Source organism: Ochotona curzoniae, unplaced genomic scaffold (assembly GCF_017591425.1).
Source record: "Ochotona curzoniae isolate NIBS_2020 unplaced genomic scaffold, NIBS_Ocur_1.0 scaffold_4701, whole genome shotgun sequence".
Taxonomy (NCBI): domain Eukaryota; kingdom Metazoa; phylum Chordata; class Mammalia; order Lagomorpha; family Ochotonidae; genus Ochotona; species Ochotona curzoniae.
The window spans coordinates 43,558,489-43,578,147 of NW_024467122.1; the positions used below are offsets into that span (position 1 = coordinate 43,558,489).

Genomic DNA, 19,659 nt, shown 5'->3' on the forward strand with positions numbered 1-19,659 from the left:
AATTGCATCGTTTTATGTGAAATGTAACATAAATGTACTACAAAATACTTGTAAATCTTTAAGGCATAGAAAGTAATCAACCCAAGAAAGAAAGCGAAATATACTGCAGGTCTCCTTTTTCAACCCTAATCTCTTCCTCTTTTTTTCTCCAGACTAATAACCATCATGAATTTTATGATAATTATCCTTCTGCTTCTCCTATAGGTTTATCAACTGCATATGTACACTAAAATACATTTAGTTGTGTGTATTTTGTATTTTGCATATCATGAATTAAATGGTATTAATTTTCCCACGATCTGCCTCTTTTAAGCTTAGGTAGGGACCTAAGTATTGAGTCATAACCTATTGCCTCCCCAAGTTTGTGTTTGCAGGAAACTGATATTGGAATAGAACCAGCACCCACACCCAAACTCAGTCACTCTGATATGGGGTGTGGGAGTCCCAAGCAGCATTTTAAGTACTACCACAAACACCTGTCCAACGCCTCCTTAGATCAGTTTTATTATTATGAGATCATGTAAAATATTGAGTACAATTATACATTATTTCTTCTGATGTGTACCACAGGGTGTTTTTCCCTTTTATTGTTTATACACATTTGGATGGATTTCATTGTTTTTGCTATCTATGACAACGCTGTGTAAAAATTATTATATGTTTTGTTCTGGGATATGAATGCGAAACTTCTTTGGGGTAAGTTTTAGTGTTATTCTTAATTCACTGCCTAGGTACATGTGCTATTGTGCCATTCTCCATTTACAGAAGTGTTTTTGCCAAAGTGACTTCTCAAAATTATTTTCTAAAGGTTTTATGTACAGATAGTATAAGATTTCTTGCTGCTTCACATGAATTGTTACATCACACCTAACATTCATTGCCTGACTGAACATTTTATTTTTCAAACATAAAAGACAATACCCCAGATGAGTTTTTTATTTTTTAAGCACTCTTTCACAGAGTTCTAAGTTGTCTTTAACCTGATCATGATTGATCCCAGTTCCTAATCAAAGTTCTAGGATACTTAGAGTAAAGAGTGTCCGTAGATATCAAGAATATTAAGAGAAAAATCTTTCTCTCCTGTTGGGTTGAAAACATAGTATTCTTTTTTGGTAGTTATTCCTTTTATTTCCATCCTGGCTATAGAAACTTTTATTACAAATTGTGCAATTCAACCATTACCATGTGAAAAGTATTTCTCTTTTAACGATGGAAGAATTGTTTCTTTTATTGTATTAGTTGTGACTGACAGATGGCGTTATGAAAAGTTATTAAGGTACAAAATAATTTGCTCTCTTCTTACCTCTCCAAAGGTTTCATTTTCACATATTTGCATATATGTGAACTTGGGAAATATTTTGAAACAATTCTTTTTCAAAGATTTTTCTTCACTGATTTGAAAGACAGAGTGACATACACACAGAGAGAGGAAGAGAAAGAGAGGGAGAAATCGTCCACCAACGAGGTTACTCAAAGAGTGTCCATAACAGCTTGGTCTGGGCCAGGCTGAAGTCAGGAGACAGACAGCTCTCCCCTGTGGGTGGCAAGAGTTCAAGTACTTGAGTCGTCAACTGCTGCCTCCTCAGAGCATTAAGATAAAGTTGATAGGGAAGCAGAGTATCCAGGACTCTAACTATGCCTCCAATATGGAATACTGTACACACCCCCCTGAAACATGTATAAATCTATATTTTTATCTTCTATTCAATGCAGTGATTGAAATTCTCCCTAGTCAGTCAGAAGACATACACTGCAACAATTTGTCTTGTCATGATGTGATATTTGGAGAGAACTAAAATAGCACAATAAAACAAAAGCTTTTCACTTGTGCAATTTCAAACAAAAAGGTTAAAGTTATGTTCTGCAGCTAGACAAATCAGCATAGAGCTCCACTACTGCCTCAGGTACTGCAAAACACAATTCTCAATAAAACTAAACTGTTGAGAATAAAAAGTAAAAACCCAAAACAGTAAGTAGAAACTTGCAATTCTGTTTCTCTAAGAGTTCCCTGCTATGCTCCTTTAAATGCACTATTAGTGTAGAGAGGGTCATGGGAAATGCAAGTGGATGGTTAATTTTAGACCCATGTGAAATAGTCCAGATTTAAAGGTCTTTGTCTTCTTTATACAAATGATACCATTCTTGTCATTTGGTAAGATGGCAAGAATGAAACTCTACCAAGGAGACACAGGGGCATTCCAGTATGTATTCACAGCAAGTGGTTCATATTCATGGATAAAATGCTGTGTATTGATAAGTCCAGGAAAAAAGGACACATCATCCATATTCTAAAACACATTTATGGGGACCCATGGCTTCAAAATATGTTATATGCCATAGAAATATTTCAGTAATTTAACTTTTAAAATTAATCTTGTGTTCTGCAATATTATAGGCTACTAAAGTTACTTGATAATACTTTCCCCTCAAATATAATTAACTATATATTTCTAGTTCACTTATGCCATTAAAAAATTTTTAAAATTCCCACTTATCAGACCATTTGTCTAGGAAATATGGAAACTAATTGCTGTATTACGACTGGATCTAACTAGCTGAAATTGCTAAAAGATCATGATCTGATCAACAGACCTTTGACAAAATTGCAAAAGCATATCCATGGAACCAAGATGGTTGTTACAACACATTGATGGAGCAAATGGACATCTATAAGCTAAATGGATACACCCTTTGATACAACTCTCACATCATACAGAAAAATTAACAAGATGATCTTGATTTAGATATAAAATATAAAACTGCATAATTTTAAACAGGAAATACATGGGGAAAATACTAGGTACTTAGAACTTGCTGAAGAATTCTAAACCAATAGCAGAATTTGTGAAAGAGAAAAATCCACAAACTGATTATAAAAATTAAAGAATTTTGCAATATTAAGACCTTGTTAAAATAATGGGGAGAGGGCCCGGCGCGGTGGCCCCGCCTCCCTTCCAGCTCCCTGCCTGTGGCCTGGGAAAGCAGTCCAGGACGGCCCAAAGCTTTGGGACCCTGCACCCGCGTGGGAGACCCAGAAGAGGCTCCTGGCTTCGGATCGGCTATGCATAGCATCGACCGTTGCGCTCACTTGGGGAGTGAATCATCGGACGGAAGATCTTCCTCTCTGTCTCTCCTCCTCTCTGTATATCCACCTTTCCAATTAAAATAAAATAAATCTTTAAAATAATGGGAAGATACAGAACTACAAAAAATATTTTCAAGCTATTTACAAAAGATTCTTATTTAGAAAAGGAATTTCTTGAACTCAACAATAAAAACAAATACAACTAGAAAATGGACAAAGAACATAAAGACACTTTCACCAAAGAGGATGTACAGATGACAAATATTCACTTGGAAAAAATGTTTAACATTATTAAGCATCATGGGAACGCAAATGAAGATCATAATGTGAAATCATTGAAAACATTAAAATACCTAAAATAAAATAATGACAATAATACTGCAATGCAGGATACAGAGACACTGAGTCTTTCATGCATTTATTTATTGGTGGAAGGTTAGGTATTCTAACCATTCTGAGAAGTAGTATGACAGTTTCTTAGGAAACTAAATATATATTAGGATATTTTAAAATCTCATGGGAAAATGGAATTAAAATGTTTATTTCACAAAAAAATTTTTAATCTATGCATTTTTTCATAAGACTTCTAATATCTGTGATACAAACCTACAATCTCACTCCCAGAAATCATAACTGAAAGCTACACAAAATCTTGTGTACAAATGTCTGCAGCACTTCTGTTTATAATAGTCAAACTCGGGAACAATCAGAATGTCCTTCAATAGGTGAATGGTTAAATGAACTGTGGATCATGGAGCACTGCTACTGGGCAATGAAGAGTAGTGAAAAACTGATAGCTGAAGTATCTTGAGGGAAAGAGTTTTAAAAAGTGAAAAAAACCTCAGATATCACATACTACATGATTCCAATAATGTAACTTTTAAAAATGCCTGCTTAATTTTCATTTATTGGAACAAAACAGAGACAGAAATTGGGGGGAGGGTCTTCCATTCACTGGTTCATCCCTTCCCCAACTCCAGTGCTAGAAACAGCCTGAGATAAGCCAGGCCAAAGCCAAAGCCAGAAACACCTTAGGGATCTCCCACATGGATGACAGGGACCCAAATACTTGAATCATCATCTTCTGCTTTTCAACATAAATACTGGCAGGAAGCTGGGGAGAAAGCAAAAGCAGTACTCAGGCACTCTGTTATGGGATGTATCAGTGTCTTAAACTGCTCTTATGTAACATTCTTGAAATAGTAATATTATTAAAAAAGAAAAACACATTTGTGGTTGCAATGGATATGAGATAATGAAACTGATTGAATTGGATGAATTGGTGAGGGGAATGAAGATTTACATGGCGGTGAAATAGTTATTAAACTTCATTGTACTGATGATGTTTACACAAACCTAGAGTTATGATAAAGTCTCCTAGAAATATACCAATGTCAACATTTTGGCTAGTACACTTTATGTAAGTTACTTTGAAGAAAACTGTGATGGATACAAGCGGCATTTTCTACGTTTTCTGATTTTCTACGTTTCTATCAATATTTCAAAATGAGAGTTTTTTTTTAAACACTATCATATTGGAGCAATCCACCAAATGAGATGACAAATGAAGAACCTGAAGGGATCCCTATATGCCAGACCCTTAATGGAACAAATTGAAAATACTTTCCTCATCAATAAAAAAATGACATTTGTTTTTATATACAGTACAAATACATAATCCATGTCTCCCTTTCCACAGTACAATATTCCCTTCTGTAGAAAATTTGAGACAGCCAGTCAGACCGCCACATATTGAGATATTGTCCATGCAACAGTTCAGTCTGCAAATACCCACCCCAGCCTAGCCAAGTCCAGAGCCAGGACCCCAATCCAAGTATCTCATATGGGTGTCAGGAACTCAGCTACTTGAGCAACCACCTGCTGCTCCCCAAGGTCTGCATTGGTAGAAAGTTGGACTCAAGAGTGAGAGCTGGGAGTCACATGTGTGTACTGCCAGAGCAGCAAATTTAGTCATTAGTCCAAATCCCTGTCCCCAAACTTTGTATTTTTCAGTTGCCATTATTCCTTTTTCTAACAATAAACTCAAAACTTTGTGCTGAGTCTCTCACTGGTCTGTGTCTTATTCCCCGGTTGGTCTCACTCTGTTGACCACTCTAGTGGCCATGAATACCCTGCTATTCAGGACTTGATACATCTGATGGTCCTTGTGCCCTGTCTAAACAATTTGGTGCTTTTAGCTCCCAATACTGGGGTAAGGACAGAACTGGAAGAGAACTGGACTTAGGTGACAGAAAATGTACCTAAGAAAGAGTGCTTGGACTGTGTCAAAGAGAAAAGCCAGCCCATCTAAAATCAAGTAGTTGGGAGGAGAGGGGGAAGTCAAGCAAAAGCTCTACAAAGATGATCAGAAATTCAAAATACGAAGTATGAAGGAAATTGTAGTCGGTCAGAACAGAACTCTGATAGTTGATAGAAATGCAGGCTGGAGGAATGCAAACATGGAGGAAGAGGGGACCATTAGTGGTACTGGTACATTGGTAGGTGCTTTTCATCATGATAACAGGTGCAGGTATTCACTGAGCATTTGTCTTGTGTCAGGACTTGTGATGCTTCTTTTTCCTTTAAATGATTTGCTTATTTATTTACATTTTTATTTGAACGGCCAAGTTATAGAGAGGAAGGAGAGATAGACAGAGAGGGAGAGATCTTCCATTCTCCGGGTCACTTCCCAAATGGTATCAGGGCCAATTCAAAGCAAGGAGCCTGTAGATTCTTCTGGATCTACACATGTTTATATCTGCTGCACTCAACCTCTCCCTGCTCTCACATCTATTTATACAGTCTATGTTTACACCTAGATTTACTTCTCTTTCTGTTCATTTGTATTGGTCTCAAATTTATCTATAGCTATACTTAGCAGAAAAATAAGTTAAAAATCAGGACCATATGAAATGAGAGAACCAGAGAATAAGAGAATAAGATTAGAGAGTATATGTGTGTGTGTGTGTATGTGTGTGTGTGTATCTTGATGTCAAAACAGACAAAAAACATGGGTTTTCATATTTTTATGAGACTTCTTGGTATGAAAGGTAACAGAAAAACACGGTCATTTAAAAAGCCAACACTGTGTACTTGGAACAATAAGCTAAAAAGGATTCATTTTGGAAGGTTTTGTGCTGCAGCTTTACAGAAGGAAGGAGTGCAAGTTGATGGGAAGAATACATTTTTTTATCAGTGATTCTCAATCAGAGGCACCTGCTACCTGAGATATCTAACAAAGGCTTCCAACCTAAATCCCTGCCAGTTTATAGATCAATTTCCTAGGGGGTAGAATCTTCTGTTAAGGATTCTGTCATGGTGCACTATATGCTAATGAGATTTTACAAATGAGGCTGTATAACTGAGAGTTTTTTTAGGTGTATTGGAAGGAGAAAAGAGAGAAGATCACCTAATCTAGAAAGAGGAAATAGAATGAGTCATTTAATCATGCATTGATACTAAAAGCAGTCAGGACATGTCATGTGCAAAGGTAATGAGAGATAGAAAATGAAATACACATTATGTTGGACACAGTGAAGAATAAATGGATAGCACTGTATTCTGGGCATATGACAACTTTACATATATTATTTCACCACAACTTGGTGAAGCAAGAGTAATACCCAATTTACAGGTAAGGAGATTTGAACTCCAAAAGAGCAAGTAGTCTGGCCAAGGTAACTCAACTTTAAAGTGCCAGGATAAAATAGAGTTAAAGTGCGTCTGTAGCTGAATTTATTTCCACACTGGATTCTGAGCAATCAGTACACTTGGAATATAACTGGGGGTGTGAGGAATCAAACATGAGTTATACAATCTCATTTGTAAAAACAAGAGTACGATTAAAATATACTCTTTAAGACTCAGTGGTGAGATGCGTACAAGATTAAAAACAACATAAAACATCAGGAGAGGAACAGGTATTGGAGGGATTCATTTTGTTGGTATTAGGATGTTGGTTTCTAGGGAGAGGTAGACACAGCAGCATTCAGGCCAACTTGTGAAGCATGGGTAACAGATATTCCTCAAACAGAATGATGTGTCCTAGAAGGTGTTTTCCAAGGGACTTCAAATTACTGTAATTTATCTGGAAAAAGTTTGACTTAGATCACAAGGGAGTGAATTGACCTTAAGAAAAAGAAATCAACATATTTGAAGTCCAAGAATATGCCTATATTGGCATTTCTCCAATTCTGTGATTTGTGTCAACTTCTTAGTCAACACATAAAGGATTCCAGGCATTCTTGGAAATGACACACTGACAATGAAGCCTTCTGTGTTGTGCCAGTAATTTAAGTCTCTGAAGGAATGGACAGTACAATTGGATTCCTGAATTCCAACCTCCCCTTTTTGCCCTTCTGCTCTACCTCCACACACTCCCTTCACCTCTGAAACATCAGACATTCTTTTCTCAATGACTTGAAGAATGAAGTAAAAGAGTTTGCTTTTCAGCTCCAAGGACCCAACTTGTTGAGAGTGAGGGTTTATTTAACTCGAAAGATAAGACTTTTTTCCCAAAAGATTTATTTAATTTTATTATAAAGTCAGATATATAGAGAGGAAGATCTTCCGTCTGATGATTCACTCTCCAAGTGGCTGCAACGGCTGGAGCTGCACCAATCCAAAGTCAGGAGTCAGGACCCTCTTCCAGGTCTCCCACACAGATGCAAGGTCCTAAGGTTTTGGGCCGTTCTTGACTGTTTTGCCAGGCCAGAAGCAGGGAGTTGGATGGGAAGTGGGGCTTCCTGGATTAGAACCAACACCCATATGGGATCTTAGTGTGTGACAGCAAGGACTTTGGCCACTAGGCTACCACGTCAGCCCCGAAAGGTAAGATTTCTTTAAGATTCTTCTTGTCCTGCTCTCTGATCAACACTTAGCCCTAGGATGCCATGAATAGAGATTCATAATTTGAATTCTGGAACAGTAATTTGCATGTATGCTACAGAAATCCCAGAAGAAAAATCAAAGTAAACACAATCACTTGCCTAGCCAAGAGATTCAGGGAAATGGATTGTGGTCTCTAGAACTGATTGCTGCTTTAGAAGAGATCCAATTGTATCTAGAAGACTTTGAGATCTATACTATGCTAAGGTCCTGAATTGTACCTTCAGTCAGCCTACTGGCATACTGATGCATTGTTGCCATCCCACCTATCATCAGCCACTATGACATACTGCCCCACCCAGACCAGAAGGACAGGTACAGCTGTAATTGGAAAGTTCAGTCAGCAAGGCAGTGCCTTTTTGGAAAGTTCTGGTATTCAACTGGAAATCTCCATTGAAAGTAGAAGAAATCTTGGTTGGGAAAACAAGGGTGAGCCCAGAGAGCATTATCATAGCTTGGGACACCTTGAGTGTAAAGAGAATAGAAAGAAAAGGGAAATGCATGGAGAAAAGGGAGGAGGAGGTGAGAAAAGGGATTAAAATGGAAACCTGAAAAAGGGCTCAGAGAAAGCAAAATAATACAGAATATGAAGGGAGAAAGGTTTTGTATTCTACTCAGATTGTATTTGGTATCAAACTTCAGTTTTGTCCAAATGACTATGAGAGACCATTTCTGACATCTGGATTGTTGTTTCTCCCAGGAGCTGGACCCGGTTGCCCATGTTGTGGTTTCTTCTGCTGTTTTGGAAATAACTCAACCTGAAGTATTTAGAGCTTGTTGAAAATAATACAGCAGTGAACTAGCAGGTATTCAGCCAGCCAAGAATTTTAAAAGATTCATTATTTACTTATTTAAAGGAGTAACAGGAAAAGATGGAGGAGGGAAGAAAGGAGAGAGGGAGAAAGAGCCAGAGAAAACAAGAGGAGGATATAGAAGAAAGAAGAGGAAGGAGAAGGAAGAGGGGAAGCAAGAGGGAGGGGGGGAGGAAGAGATAGTTTCTATCCACTATTTCATTTCCCTAATGAGTTGAGCCAGGCCAAAGCCAGATGTCTGGAACTTCTTCCAGATATCCCACCTGGGTGGAAAAGGACCCAGTTACTTGAAGAATCATCTGCTGCCTTCCAGGTGCATTAGCAGGAAACTGGATCAGAAGCAGAGGAGCTTGGCCTAAATTCAGCACTCTGGTTTGGAATACAGACATCCCAAAGTGGCTTAACCTGTCCCATCACAATGCCAGCTCCAAGCAATCAATTTTCTTACTCTTAACTCCTCTACTTTTATCTAAGTTTTCCTGAAGCTTTGGGTAAATAAAACTGCTCATGAATTGTCACTAGGTGTACATGAGTACTCTTTATATTTTACTGGTCACAACATAAATGTGGGAAAGGGTGAGGGAGAATCGGAGAAAAAAAATAACCAAAGAATGAAAATATCCTAAAACAAAAATGTTTCTATACTCTTGTGGTATTCACTTATGACATTTTAAGTAAAAATATGACAATGTTCCACTGAAATTTAGTCTTTTAGTCTCTATAGAATATTGCAGTTGGTCTTCGGAAGTGGAGTATAGAAGGCTTGGTGTCTGTCTTGTCTCTGACTTGCCTGAATATATTTACCTTTCACCTGACCCTTTCTATGTTGTTCATTAGGGATTTCATTTTGAATAACAGCTGTTTATACTTACATTTCAGGGAATCTAACATGGAAGAAGTTGGGCAGAACTCATTGAATGATGTGTAAGTACTGACATTAGCACACAGTTTGGTAGAGGAACTACTGTACTATGGGGAGAAATCCCAAAAATTCAAGCCTGAAGAGGCTGCCTGGAGAGAAGAACCTTTAGTTCTTTGTAGTGCTTTCAGATTAGCAGTGGATTTTTCAGAAACAACTGAAATCTTAAATAGTATGTTAGTCTTATTTGTCAAAATGACCCATCTTTTTCCAGCTCTGCATTAAGCAGATACCTCTGCCTAATTTGGTCCATTGGTCAAGTCTAAAACTAAGGGAAATAAAAAATTCTTCCCTTTCAGATGTTTAAATACTTAAGAGGAGTCACTGGATTCCACATACTTTATAAATAAATTTTGGAGGCAAGTTAGAGTATAATTATGCATATGAAAAATATTTATTTTACATGATAAAAGATTTGCATTGTATTAGGCTCACTTGTAATATTTGAAAATAAAGTGTAATTTAACTCCAGTAATTTTTCTTTATGCAAAACATGATAGAAGTGAATTTATCATGAGAAAATGAAGTATAACTGGTTAGGCTTACTCAAAGCAGCAGGTGGGAGAATGAGTGAGATAACAGGGAAAAGCATTCCCTATATGCTCCTGCATTTTCTTGGCTTGGGTTTAATACTGAAGGTAATTTTTCTGCAGGTGCAAGATGATGGAAATACCAAATTTAGAAGTCACAAAACAGAATCTTGACTACCTGAACTCAGATCTTGAACAGGACTTGCAGAAACTGGATGAGGCTAATCAGATTCTTCTTAGAAAGATCCAAGAGAAAGAAGGAACTATTCAAAGGTCAGACCTTGCTGTTGGTGAGGGAAAGGGTTTCTCTTTATCCTAGTTCCTTTGGACTAGAGAGAAAATTGGAAGAAGGATAATTTCTTTGGATGACTAGTGGAATCATGTATTTAAAACCTGAAAAATGAACTGTCATGCCCTCAAAACTTCTATAATAAATTTATACATTAAGTATGCACATTAGGTTAAAGTTTTGTCACCACTGGCCCAAGTAGTAGGCACTCCAGCACTGTGAAATTAGTAACACCTTAAGCTAGAGTCCTTTTTGGTGGCTCCTTCGGACTGCCTGACACTTAGGTAATTTTCCATCTTTTTAGTCTGGAAGCAGAGATCTCCTTGTCACTAGGACAAATCAAAGAGAAGGAGGAATTGGAACACATTGTATCAGAGAAAGAGGAATCCCTGAAGGACCTGGAACTACAGTCAGGGAAGCTGGTAAGTGAATGTGTAGTCAGACATCTTTGGCTGTACTTTGCTCACATTCTGCTATGTCCTCATTCCTATGAGATCATTGCATTCTCATCACTTCTATACTATAAAAATCACAACTGGTTAAGGGGGTGTTCTGGAGATGTAGTACTCAGCATGAAGGCTGATACCTGGGCTCTGTTCCCAGATTCACCATGTGGGGCCACTTGATGAATGCATCCCCAGATTTCATTCCAGGGTCCTGGTAAGGGGGAAAATAGGAGAGCAAAAACAGATTTGTCCCCTTTGCTTTCTTCTCCCTACAGGAAAAAAAGAATAAAATTCTTAACAGAAACATAGCAGAGCTTCAGAAAGAGGTAAAACGGGCCTGGAACATACTCTTCATAAAAGATGGAAGATGGGGTGTGGGCATACATTCTCAGAAAGAGGGATATGAATGAAGTAGCTGATTTCCATATCTCAAAGCCATTTCTGAGGATTCCCATAGAGTTACTTGTCTTCTTGGACTCTACAGTCAGAAAGACTGGAGAAGGAGTAACCAGTAAAATCCCTGTGTGGATTTTGACTCTTGGAACAAACTGTCCAAGGTCTGCATTTCAAAATTTCTGATTCTGGAGAGAAATGAAGGACTATAAAGAGAGAAATGATCTTTCCCTCTTTTCCCAGTCAGTTTGTTCCATTCCCTTTCTCATCTCCCTCTTCTCATTGTGCCTTAGTTTCCTCAGGCTATGGGAACAAAACTCATGTCCTTTAGCATGGAATCAGACAACTTCCTCAGGGAAATGGAGACACTTTTTCACTAATTTTCAATTGACATCTGAATGACTAAACCACCATTCTTGTGGTCTCAGTCACATGAGTCTCCATCACCCAAGCCTGCCATATCCCAAGTTTTCATGTTTGTGTGTCTTAGTTCATAATATGGGGAATGATATTTCAGATTTCGAGCAGATTTCAGAATGTTGGCCCTGATCAAGGAAGGCTGAAGCAAAAGTTGACAGAACTGAAGGTGAGCAGAAAAGCAGAACTAGAGACTTCCTTTGCTGCCAATTCTAGATTTTGGAAGGAGTTGTTTTCAAGGGTTCCCTTGGGTGAGATGTGAAGGGCCTGTGGTGAATGCACTTGTACCAGTGATGATTATCATGGCATCAAAATGGAGGTAATTGCTTGAGAAGCCTCGTCATCCATTAGTCAATGTAACACATGTTCTGAATGCTCATCAGGGCATGCCACCAATAAGCGAGGACCTTAGCGAGGACATACAAGTAAGATATTTGAGGAAGTAAATAGTAACTTCCATGATTAAAGGGGGATTTGTCAACAATCTGATTTTCGAACCCCTGACTTACAGGACTTAGGATTAATAGTCTGTTTTCCCATGCTACACAGTAAATCCATTAGCAACATGATTTTTTTCCTGTTTCACATAAATTTTCTGACCTGTGGTGTTCACATATGAATGTTCAGAATAGTCCCTGGCACATGACAGATACACAGTAAACATTTACTGAATGAATGAATTGGACTTCCATTATTGGGAGGCTCCTTGTTGGTTTATGTGTTAAATATGGCCAGTTGACTCAATCAAAAATGCAAGAGTCCCACAGTCTTTTTTTTTTCCTCTGAAAAAGTGCGGCAAAGTTTTCCTTTGCTCCTTGTGTGGTTCAGAGAAAGTGCCAGAGCATCTTATTGATTATGAGTGGAGAAAATGTCTGGGGAATTTTGGTGAACAGCATTGGGGGAAGGACAGGTAACTTTCATTGGGGCATCGGGCTTTCTGTCACTTGGTGACCCACCAAAATTCCAAAATTTTTAACTGAATTCATGCTTTTTTGTTTTCCCATTTATATAATGAGGGCCGTATCCTCAATGCCTATCCTCAATGTACCATAGTCATCATTATGTTCCTTGCTGGTCTGGAGAGGGTAATAATTACTGATTTACCTTCTCCAAAAATGCTGTTAACTTCCTGCTGTCATTTATTTTCTTCTGTAGGTAAAAGTTCAGAAGTCAGCAGAGTCCTGTGCAAAGCAAGAAAAGAAACTGGCCAAGGTAGAGGAAGTATCTCTCTTATTAAGCAAAATAACAGGACAGGGGCAAGTGTGTTGATTTACCCTGCTTACAATGCTTGCATTTATAGGAGTACTTGGTTTAATGTCCTAGCCTCCTCTCCATTCCAGTTTGCTACTCATGTGCACCTTGGAAAAAAAAAGAAGTCAATGGTTCAAGTACTTGAGCCCTTGTGGACTGACTTCCTAGCTCCTACCTTTGGTCCCTGGCTTTTGGCCCCTGGCTTTGGCCTGGCCCAATCCCGCTATTGTGGGTATTTGGATAATGAATCAGTATATCAAAGATCTCTTCCCATCTCTCTTTCAAAAAAGTATTTTAAAGGTAGAAAATTCCAAGGATCTTATAAACAGAATCACTTGAGGTAAGGCAAGGAGAATAAAGTAAAAAGTACTGGCTTTGCCATTTCTGAAAAATATTTCTCTGCCTCAAATATCATCAAATCCCAAGCATAACTGCCTCAAAGTATTTCTTGAGGTCCCATCTGAGAGGTGTATGACAACATAGGCAGACAGTTTTCTTTATTGAAAATTAGATGCTCTGTGTGAATTCTGAGATCATGTCTTTGGAATATAGTTATCTTTCAACTAAGGAGTTGCTTGGAAACCAGCCAAATGTTTAGGGTACCAAGTAGGGTCCCAGAAAGCAGCTCATGCTTGGTTCTGGTTTGACTGATGGTGTGTGTTAATTTTCTTTTCTTTCTAGGTAGAGAGTGACTACCAATCTGTGTACCAGCTCTGTGAGGACCAGGCCCACTACATAAAGGTAGCACACCTTTGGGGAAAAGGCAAAGCAAGGACAGATTTCCCCCAAGGGCCTGACATTCTTGGTTTCTCATTAGGAAAGTATTTGTCACTGGGGAAAATGCCTTTTACATAGCAGTAAAAAGACAGATGCTCATAAAGATTTTTGTTTTGTGCTGAGCCCTGTGATAAGCTCCCAATTTATCCATTACCTTTGTTAAAATGATAGCTTTGTAAGCAAGAGAACCCTGCATACACAAAGAGTTAGCTAACATGCTCTGGGAAACACAGCTAATAAGCTTAAGAGCTGGGACTTGAATATGAGCAGAATCCAGAACGAAAACTCTTTTTGTTGATATCCATCCATTCTGGTTACCAATATCTCTTACTTTGTATTTGAACATCTTCCTTACTTTTATGTGCACTCATTTAGAAGATTAGGACTGAGTCTTTATAGAATATGATTTATCAATGGCATTATAATGAAATATGGAAATTATTTATGGCCTTTTTTTCATTCCCATGGGAAGAAATATCAGGAAATTCTGAGGCAGATGGAAAAGGAAAAGGAGGTGCTGCTTCTCGAAAAAGAAATGTAAGTCTGAAAGAAAGACCTCTCTGAAGTGGAATTAAGGCAGATTCTGAAAGGCAGAGTAGTTCTTGGCAGAGCCAGTGTCCCTGTGTGAATGACCTCCTAAAAGTCATTTCTGGCAGCCTTTGCCCTGTGTTACAGTCTGAAAAATCATAACATTCAGGCTTTTCTCCTCTTTTCCTCAGCTACAGGAACTTTAAATGTCTATTACTTTTTCATTTGCTCTCTGCACAGTGTCATTGCTGCAAACTGACTCAAGGTATGTTCAGAGAGGAAGGGTCAAGGGGAAAAAAAAGAGGTCCAGAGACACAGAGCTATTTCTGCCGATACATGCCCTGTCCTTCTATGTGTCTTGTCTCCAAGAAATGGTGGGGTTATGCTGAAGGCACAAGTGAGGCATTCTTGTACTTTGCGTTGATAGACTTGTGTGTCTTAGGATTTGTTATATTTTTGTTTATGCTTTAATTACATATGATTACATTATATATATAAAGTACACAAATCTTTACAGTTCTGATGTTTTACAGCTTTTTCATAATGCTAAGTGAAAAATGTGGGTGTTTCCTTTGTCTTTGGCCTGCATTTGTGAGGTTTTCTTTTTCTTGTTGATTTGTTCATGTTTTTTAAAATATTTTTTTCACATGGTTTTTTGTCACATGGTTATTTGTGTCATGGTTTTCTTTCCTAACTTTCTTAAAGAATGTCTTTTAAAAAGCAGTAGATTTTAACCTTAAGGAGCTTTAATTTATTAATTTTCTCAATCTTTTCCCTTTTCATTTTCAGCTTGCTGAATATTTTTATCATGACACATATTAAACTTTGGGAAACACTTTTGAACAACTGGTTGTAAGAGTCATGCCCTTGAAAACATGCCCATGACTTCTGATCCATGCACTGTATGGCTATTCAATTGTTTACTCAACCCTTTATCTTTTGTCTTCTGAGCTTTCTTCGAATGCTTTGCTGTAGACACACAGCTTAGGATCCTGCTGTCTTGAGAGGAACACCCCTACAGATGTTTGAACTAATTCTCTGTACCTCCCTCCTCCTTAGAATTTTTTTTCCCCCAAATCATAGTCACAGTGATGGCCTTACTGTGTGCTCAGCCAACTGATGCTGCCACTTGCTGACTGGACTCAGTTTCCCTGTACCACAGACTGGCAAATACTGTTCTAGGAGAAAGCCTAGATGAATGAGTTGCTCTGCTAAGTAAGCTTCATGGATCTGTATCTCCATGATTTCTGGCTACATTCACCAAGGCATTCCAACAGCTGCCAGGCACTTTGCCCAGTTTTCATAGTTGCTTTTGGAGGTAGACTTGTCTGACACAAGCTAATCCATTAAGGCAAAAATCATGAGTCTGCCACACCTCTTCCCTTTCATTTGATGACTACAAAAGAAATTCCCATAAAAGTGCTGAGTAAGCTTTTACTGGACTCAATCCCTCTAGGGAGAGGAAAATAATTATAAGCTATGGACAGCAAAACAAAACAAATGAAAACAAATGGGCAATAGTGAATGAATAAATAAACAATGAGTAAACTTGCTCTGTAAGAGGCAGCTAAATAGTCATTCTGGGATAAAAAGAAGGAGGAGGAGAAGGAAGAGGAAGAGAAGAAAAAGGAGGAGGAGGAGGAGGAAAAGACGGCGACGACAGTGACAGTTTGGGGCAGGCAAAGATGCTCAAAGAAAAGAAGGAGCCAGTCATGGGAAGCGTCAGATTCCAAACTCTACCCAGATTTCCAGTTGATCTACAAACCATGTACACTGGGAGTAGTCTGTGAACAGCCAGCTAGGGATATAAGAACAAAACTGAGCTTTGAACTGCTACCAAAAAAACAAACAAAAAAAAGACTTTCTGTTTGAATTCAACTTCATGATTATTTCAGTCTTTGTATTATAAATTGTCTTTCTTTTGAGATGGGTTCCATCATCTTGGTTCTTAGTATGCTGAGAAACTATGAATTCTGAATATGGAGCACAGCAATTGTTATTTTGAATCTAGGAAATAAATCATGATCATAGCTGATATATGACTCAGAAGTCACATTTTATCAGTCCATTGGATGATTTTACATAATTATGGATGCTGAGCTTGTTTTGTTTTGTTTTAACCTAGATCCAAGGTCCAAAATAACTCATCCCAAATTGTGAAGTCTGGGTCAATTCTGGTGGAGACCATCCAAAGCAATATGGTAGGTCTTTCCTGTTCTTCTCTCTCTGGCTCCCCCTTTTTTTGTCTCTCCCTACTTGTGTTTATTTCTCAATCACCCTGGAATTAGTAAACAATGATGTTAAGTGATGTGCTCCATACAATAACAGAGTGATAGATCCAGACTTATCCAGACAACTCGAATCCAGGTGGCCCCTCTCCACTCCCCTGCTATAGGACCTCTGTGAGCACATAGACAGCAGTAACTGAGCTTCGATTAATCCCCCACCCCAACAGGAGAAGACCATCATGAGGAAACAAAAGAGAATCTTTTGGTACAGGTAAATGACACATTTGCTCTTTAGCTGACATAGTAAGGGAATAAAGGAAAAACACATCCAGATTTTTTTCTCAGTCCTTGCTTCCTTTCCCAACCCAGAATGATAACACCAGAATTTTACAGTTATAAATAGCTGGGAAAATTCTTAGCTTTTTCTGTGAATTTCAGATAAAGGTTCTATGTTGCATTTCACCTTCAATACCCATGTTCATGAGCTTCACTGTGACCCTTCTCTGTTTTCTAGATCTTGAACCTGTCAAACTGTGCTCTAGTCGCTCTTCAGGAGAGAACACAGGCAGCATTAATTTTCATCGTTTTTTGAATTTTACTTATTATTATTCTTGTTATTATTATCATTTTATGATGCAGTTCCATCGGACTTGGGATTTCCCTTATCCCCTCCCCAATTCCCCTCCTCACTGGATTCCCCTATATTATTACCATAGTATAGTTCTTCAAAAACAGTTATATGTCCACCATTGCAGGTATGGACAATGGCAGAGAGTCCAGCATCCTATTGTCAATATATTCTTTTAATGCAGACCAAGAAATTTTAGAATTATATTGAACTCTGTGTCTTTTCCCTTTTTGATTTTTGAAATATGAAGATGGACCCTGAAGTATTTCATGTATCATTTTAAGGAAAGACTTCTATTTAAGACATCTCAATATAACTAAAGAACAAGAACCTCATATTAGTTGCCACAGAATTTTCTTGTGGGTGTACTTAACACACACACGCGAAACTTTACTTGTTTGAGTTGGTCTCTCTGAGCACTAGACATTTATAAAAACCTGACATTATTACATTGATGCAACAGTGGCTAAATCATATATTTCAAATTCTAGAACTACTTGCTATAAAAGGCTTGGTAAAGCACACTAATGATGAGGTTTGCGAATGTGACATTTTGTGACAACATCCAAAGGCCATGCTCAATATACAGTACCTGGAAAGTCATCTCCTTTTGCAGCTCTAATCTCTGGTGTTTTTTGTTTTGTTTTGTTTTGCTGGAAGACTTAAATGATAGGAGGCTTGTCATCAACTCCTAACCGCTACATCACTTTTTTTCTATATTAACCTGCCCACTACCCTCACCTTCTGTACCCTCTCACCTCCCACACATAGTTCATAAGACTGGTTTCAACAAAACAATTCACTAGCAATTTGTGATTACACTGCTTTAACACCGAGCTGTTTCCCATGTTGTAATAATAAATGTCTCTTTGCAGGAATTTCCAGTGTCTTGTCTTCATGGCCATGATCTTCATTAGGCTGCTGGGCTACATGTTTTTCCATCTACAGTACATAAACCCAGATCTTTTTGTGGATGCCCTGCCGATGGTAATGAGCAGGGACACCTTGACAAGACTCAGGGATGTCTTATTTCCCTCCCTTACTCTTGAAGTGGAAGAAGTTCTACCACACTAGTCTGGGACGCCCGGGGCATCTCACCCTACTCTTGAGTAGGGGCAGGTGTAATCATGGCCACTGTGTTGAAGGACGGCCTTGGAGGGAAGTAGAAGCTTTTGACTCAGATCTGCTACGTGGTGTTTGATATCTTCATTCATTCTTTTCTTGCTTTACCTGTAGAATAATGCCCTTTCAAATAAAAAAAAAAAAACCTGTTTGTCAAGAGACCACAATGTTAGCCTATGTATTGGTTTGGGGAGTCCTGGAGTCTCACTGGGCATTCAGGTTCTACCTTGTATTGTTGAGAAAAGCTGCACTTTAAGTAAGAGAATGAAAAACTCCCCTAGGATGTCAATTTTCTGCTCCACATTTTTAAAAAATGTAAAGAGAAAGTCCATGCGCACATTTGTTAGATTTTCCATCATCTTGGACTAAGCATACTAAGCACTCCATTAAGAATTGAGTAGGTGAATAGGCAGTTTGTTCCCTTTTATAATTTTAATGACACATTATCTCTCCTACTGCACTTTTTATTTTATGTGTTATAGGAGTGGAATGTGCTTAAAAGCTGACCTTTTTCACATGCACATGTGGTTTTATTCATTCTTAAATGAGAAGAAAATTACCTTAAAATTCAAGCATGAATAAAAGGCAGTGTGTAAAATCGGAAAGTGCTTTAGACGGTCCAAAATACCTTATATCAACCTCTTGTTCAAAACCAAATGTCATCACTTCCAATAGCTCTTCTGTGAGCTCTGCAGGCTAGACTGCCTTCTCTTGCCTTCTTCCCTGCAAATGTCTGTCTTGTGGTGTCATTATGTATGTGTTGATCTTGTGGTTTATGATGCCTTTATTTTTATATCATCCTTCACAGCCACTTAGCCTGGTGGCCTTATAAACTAGGACTTGGTTAAAGATAGAAGGATTCCAAAGATGGTTCATATTTCTATTCCAGAGCCCCTGGAGGGTGATAACTGGAACCATGGGTCTACACTATACAATAGAGTAAACCCTTTTGCAGGGACTGGGTATTGGGAGTTAACAGTACAGAGAGAAGGTAGGTGAGGAATGTGGAAACAGGATATGAGATCTTCTGGCTAGCTGGTGTTGCCATTGTTACTAAAGCTAAATGGTTGAGGTACCTTTTTTGGGCAATCACTTCCTCTATATTGCTCATGCTCTTGCTTTTCAGTGCCCTTGCCTTCTCTAGAGACCCTTCCATATTTTAAGTGGATTTTTTTTAAAAAGATTTATTCATTTTTATTGGAAAGGCAGATTAACAGAGAGAAGAAGATACAGAGAGAAAGCTGTGGCAAGTAAGGCCAGAGTTAAGTCAATCAGAAGCCAGGAGCCAGGAGCTTCCTCCCCCTAATTCCGCCTCCTCTCTCTGTGCCCTCATCACCACCATCTTCC

The 19,659-nt window shown here is 38.4% G+C and overlaps 1 protein-coding gene across 1 annotated transcript; it reads left to right on the forward strand.

The window, feature by feature from the left end:
• The first annotated feature begins 8,295 nt into the window (after positions 1-8,295).
• Positions 8,296-18,469, forward strand: LOC121149312 (transmembrane and coiled-coil domain-containing protein 5B-like). The gene is made up of 12 exons (XM_040969831.1): positions 8,296-8,401; positions 9,664-9,708; positions 10,357-10,506; positions 10,827-10,944; positions 11,244-11,294; positions 11,879-11,947; positions 12,934-12,990; positions 13,711-13,770; positions 14,279-14,343; positions 16,460-16,535; positions 16,790-16,833; positions 18,066-18,469. The coding sequence occupies exons 2-12, from the start codon at positions 9,674-9,676 to the stop codon at positions 18,262-18,264; spliced, it is 924 nt and encodes a 307-aa protein (XP_040825765.1). The 5' UTR covers positions 8,296-8,401; positions 9,664-9,673; the 3' UTR covers positions 18,265-18,469.
• The last annotated feature ends 1,190 nt before the right edge of the window (positions 18,470-19,659 follow it).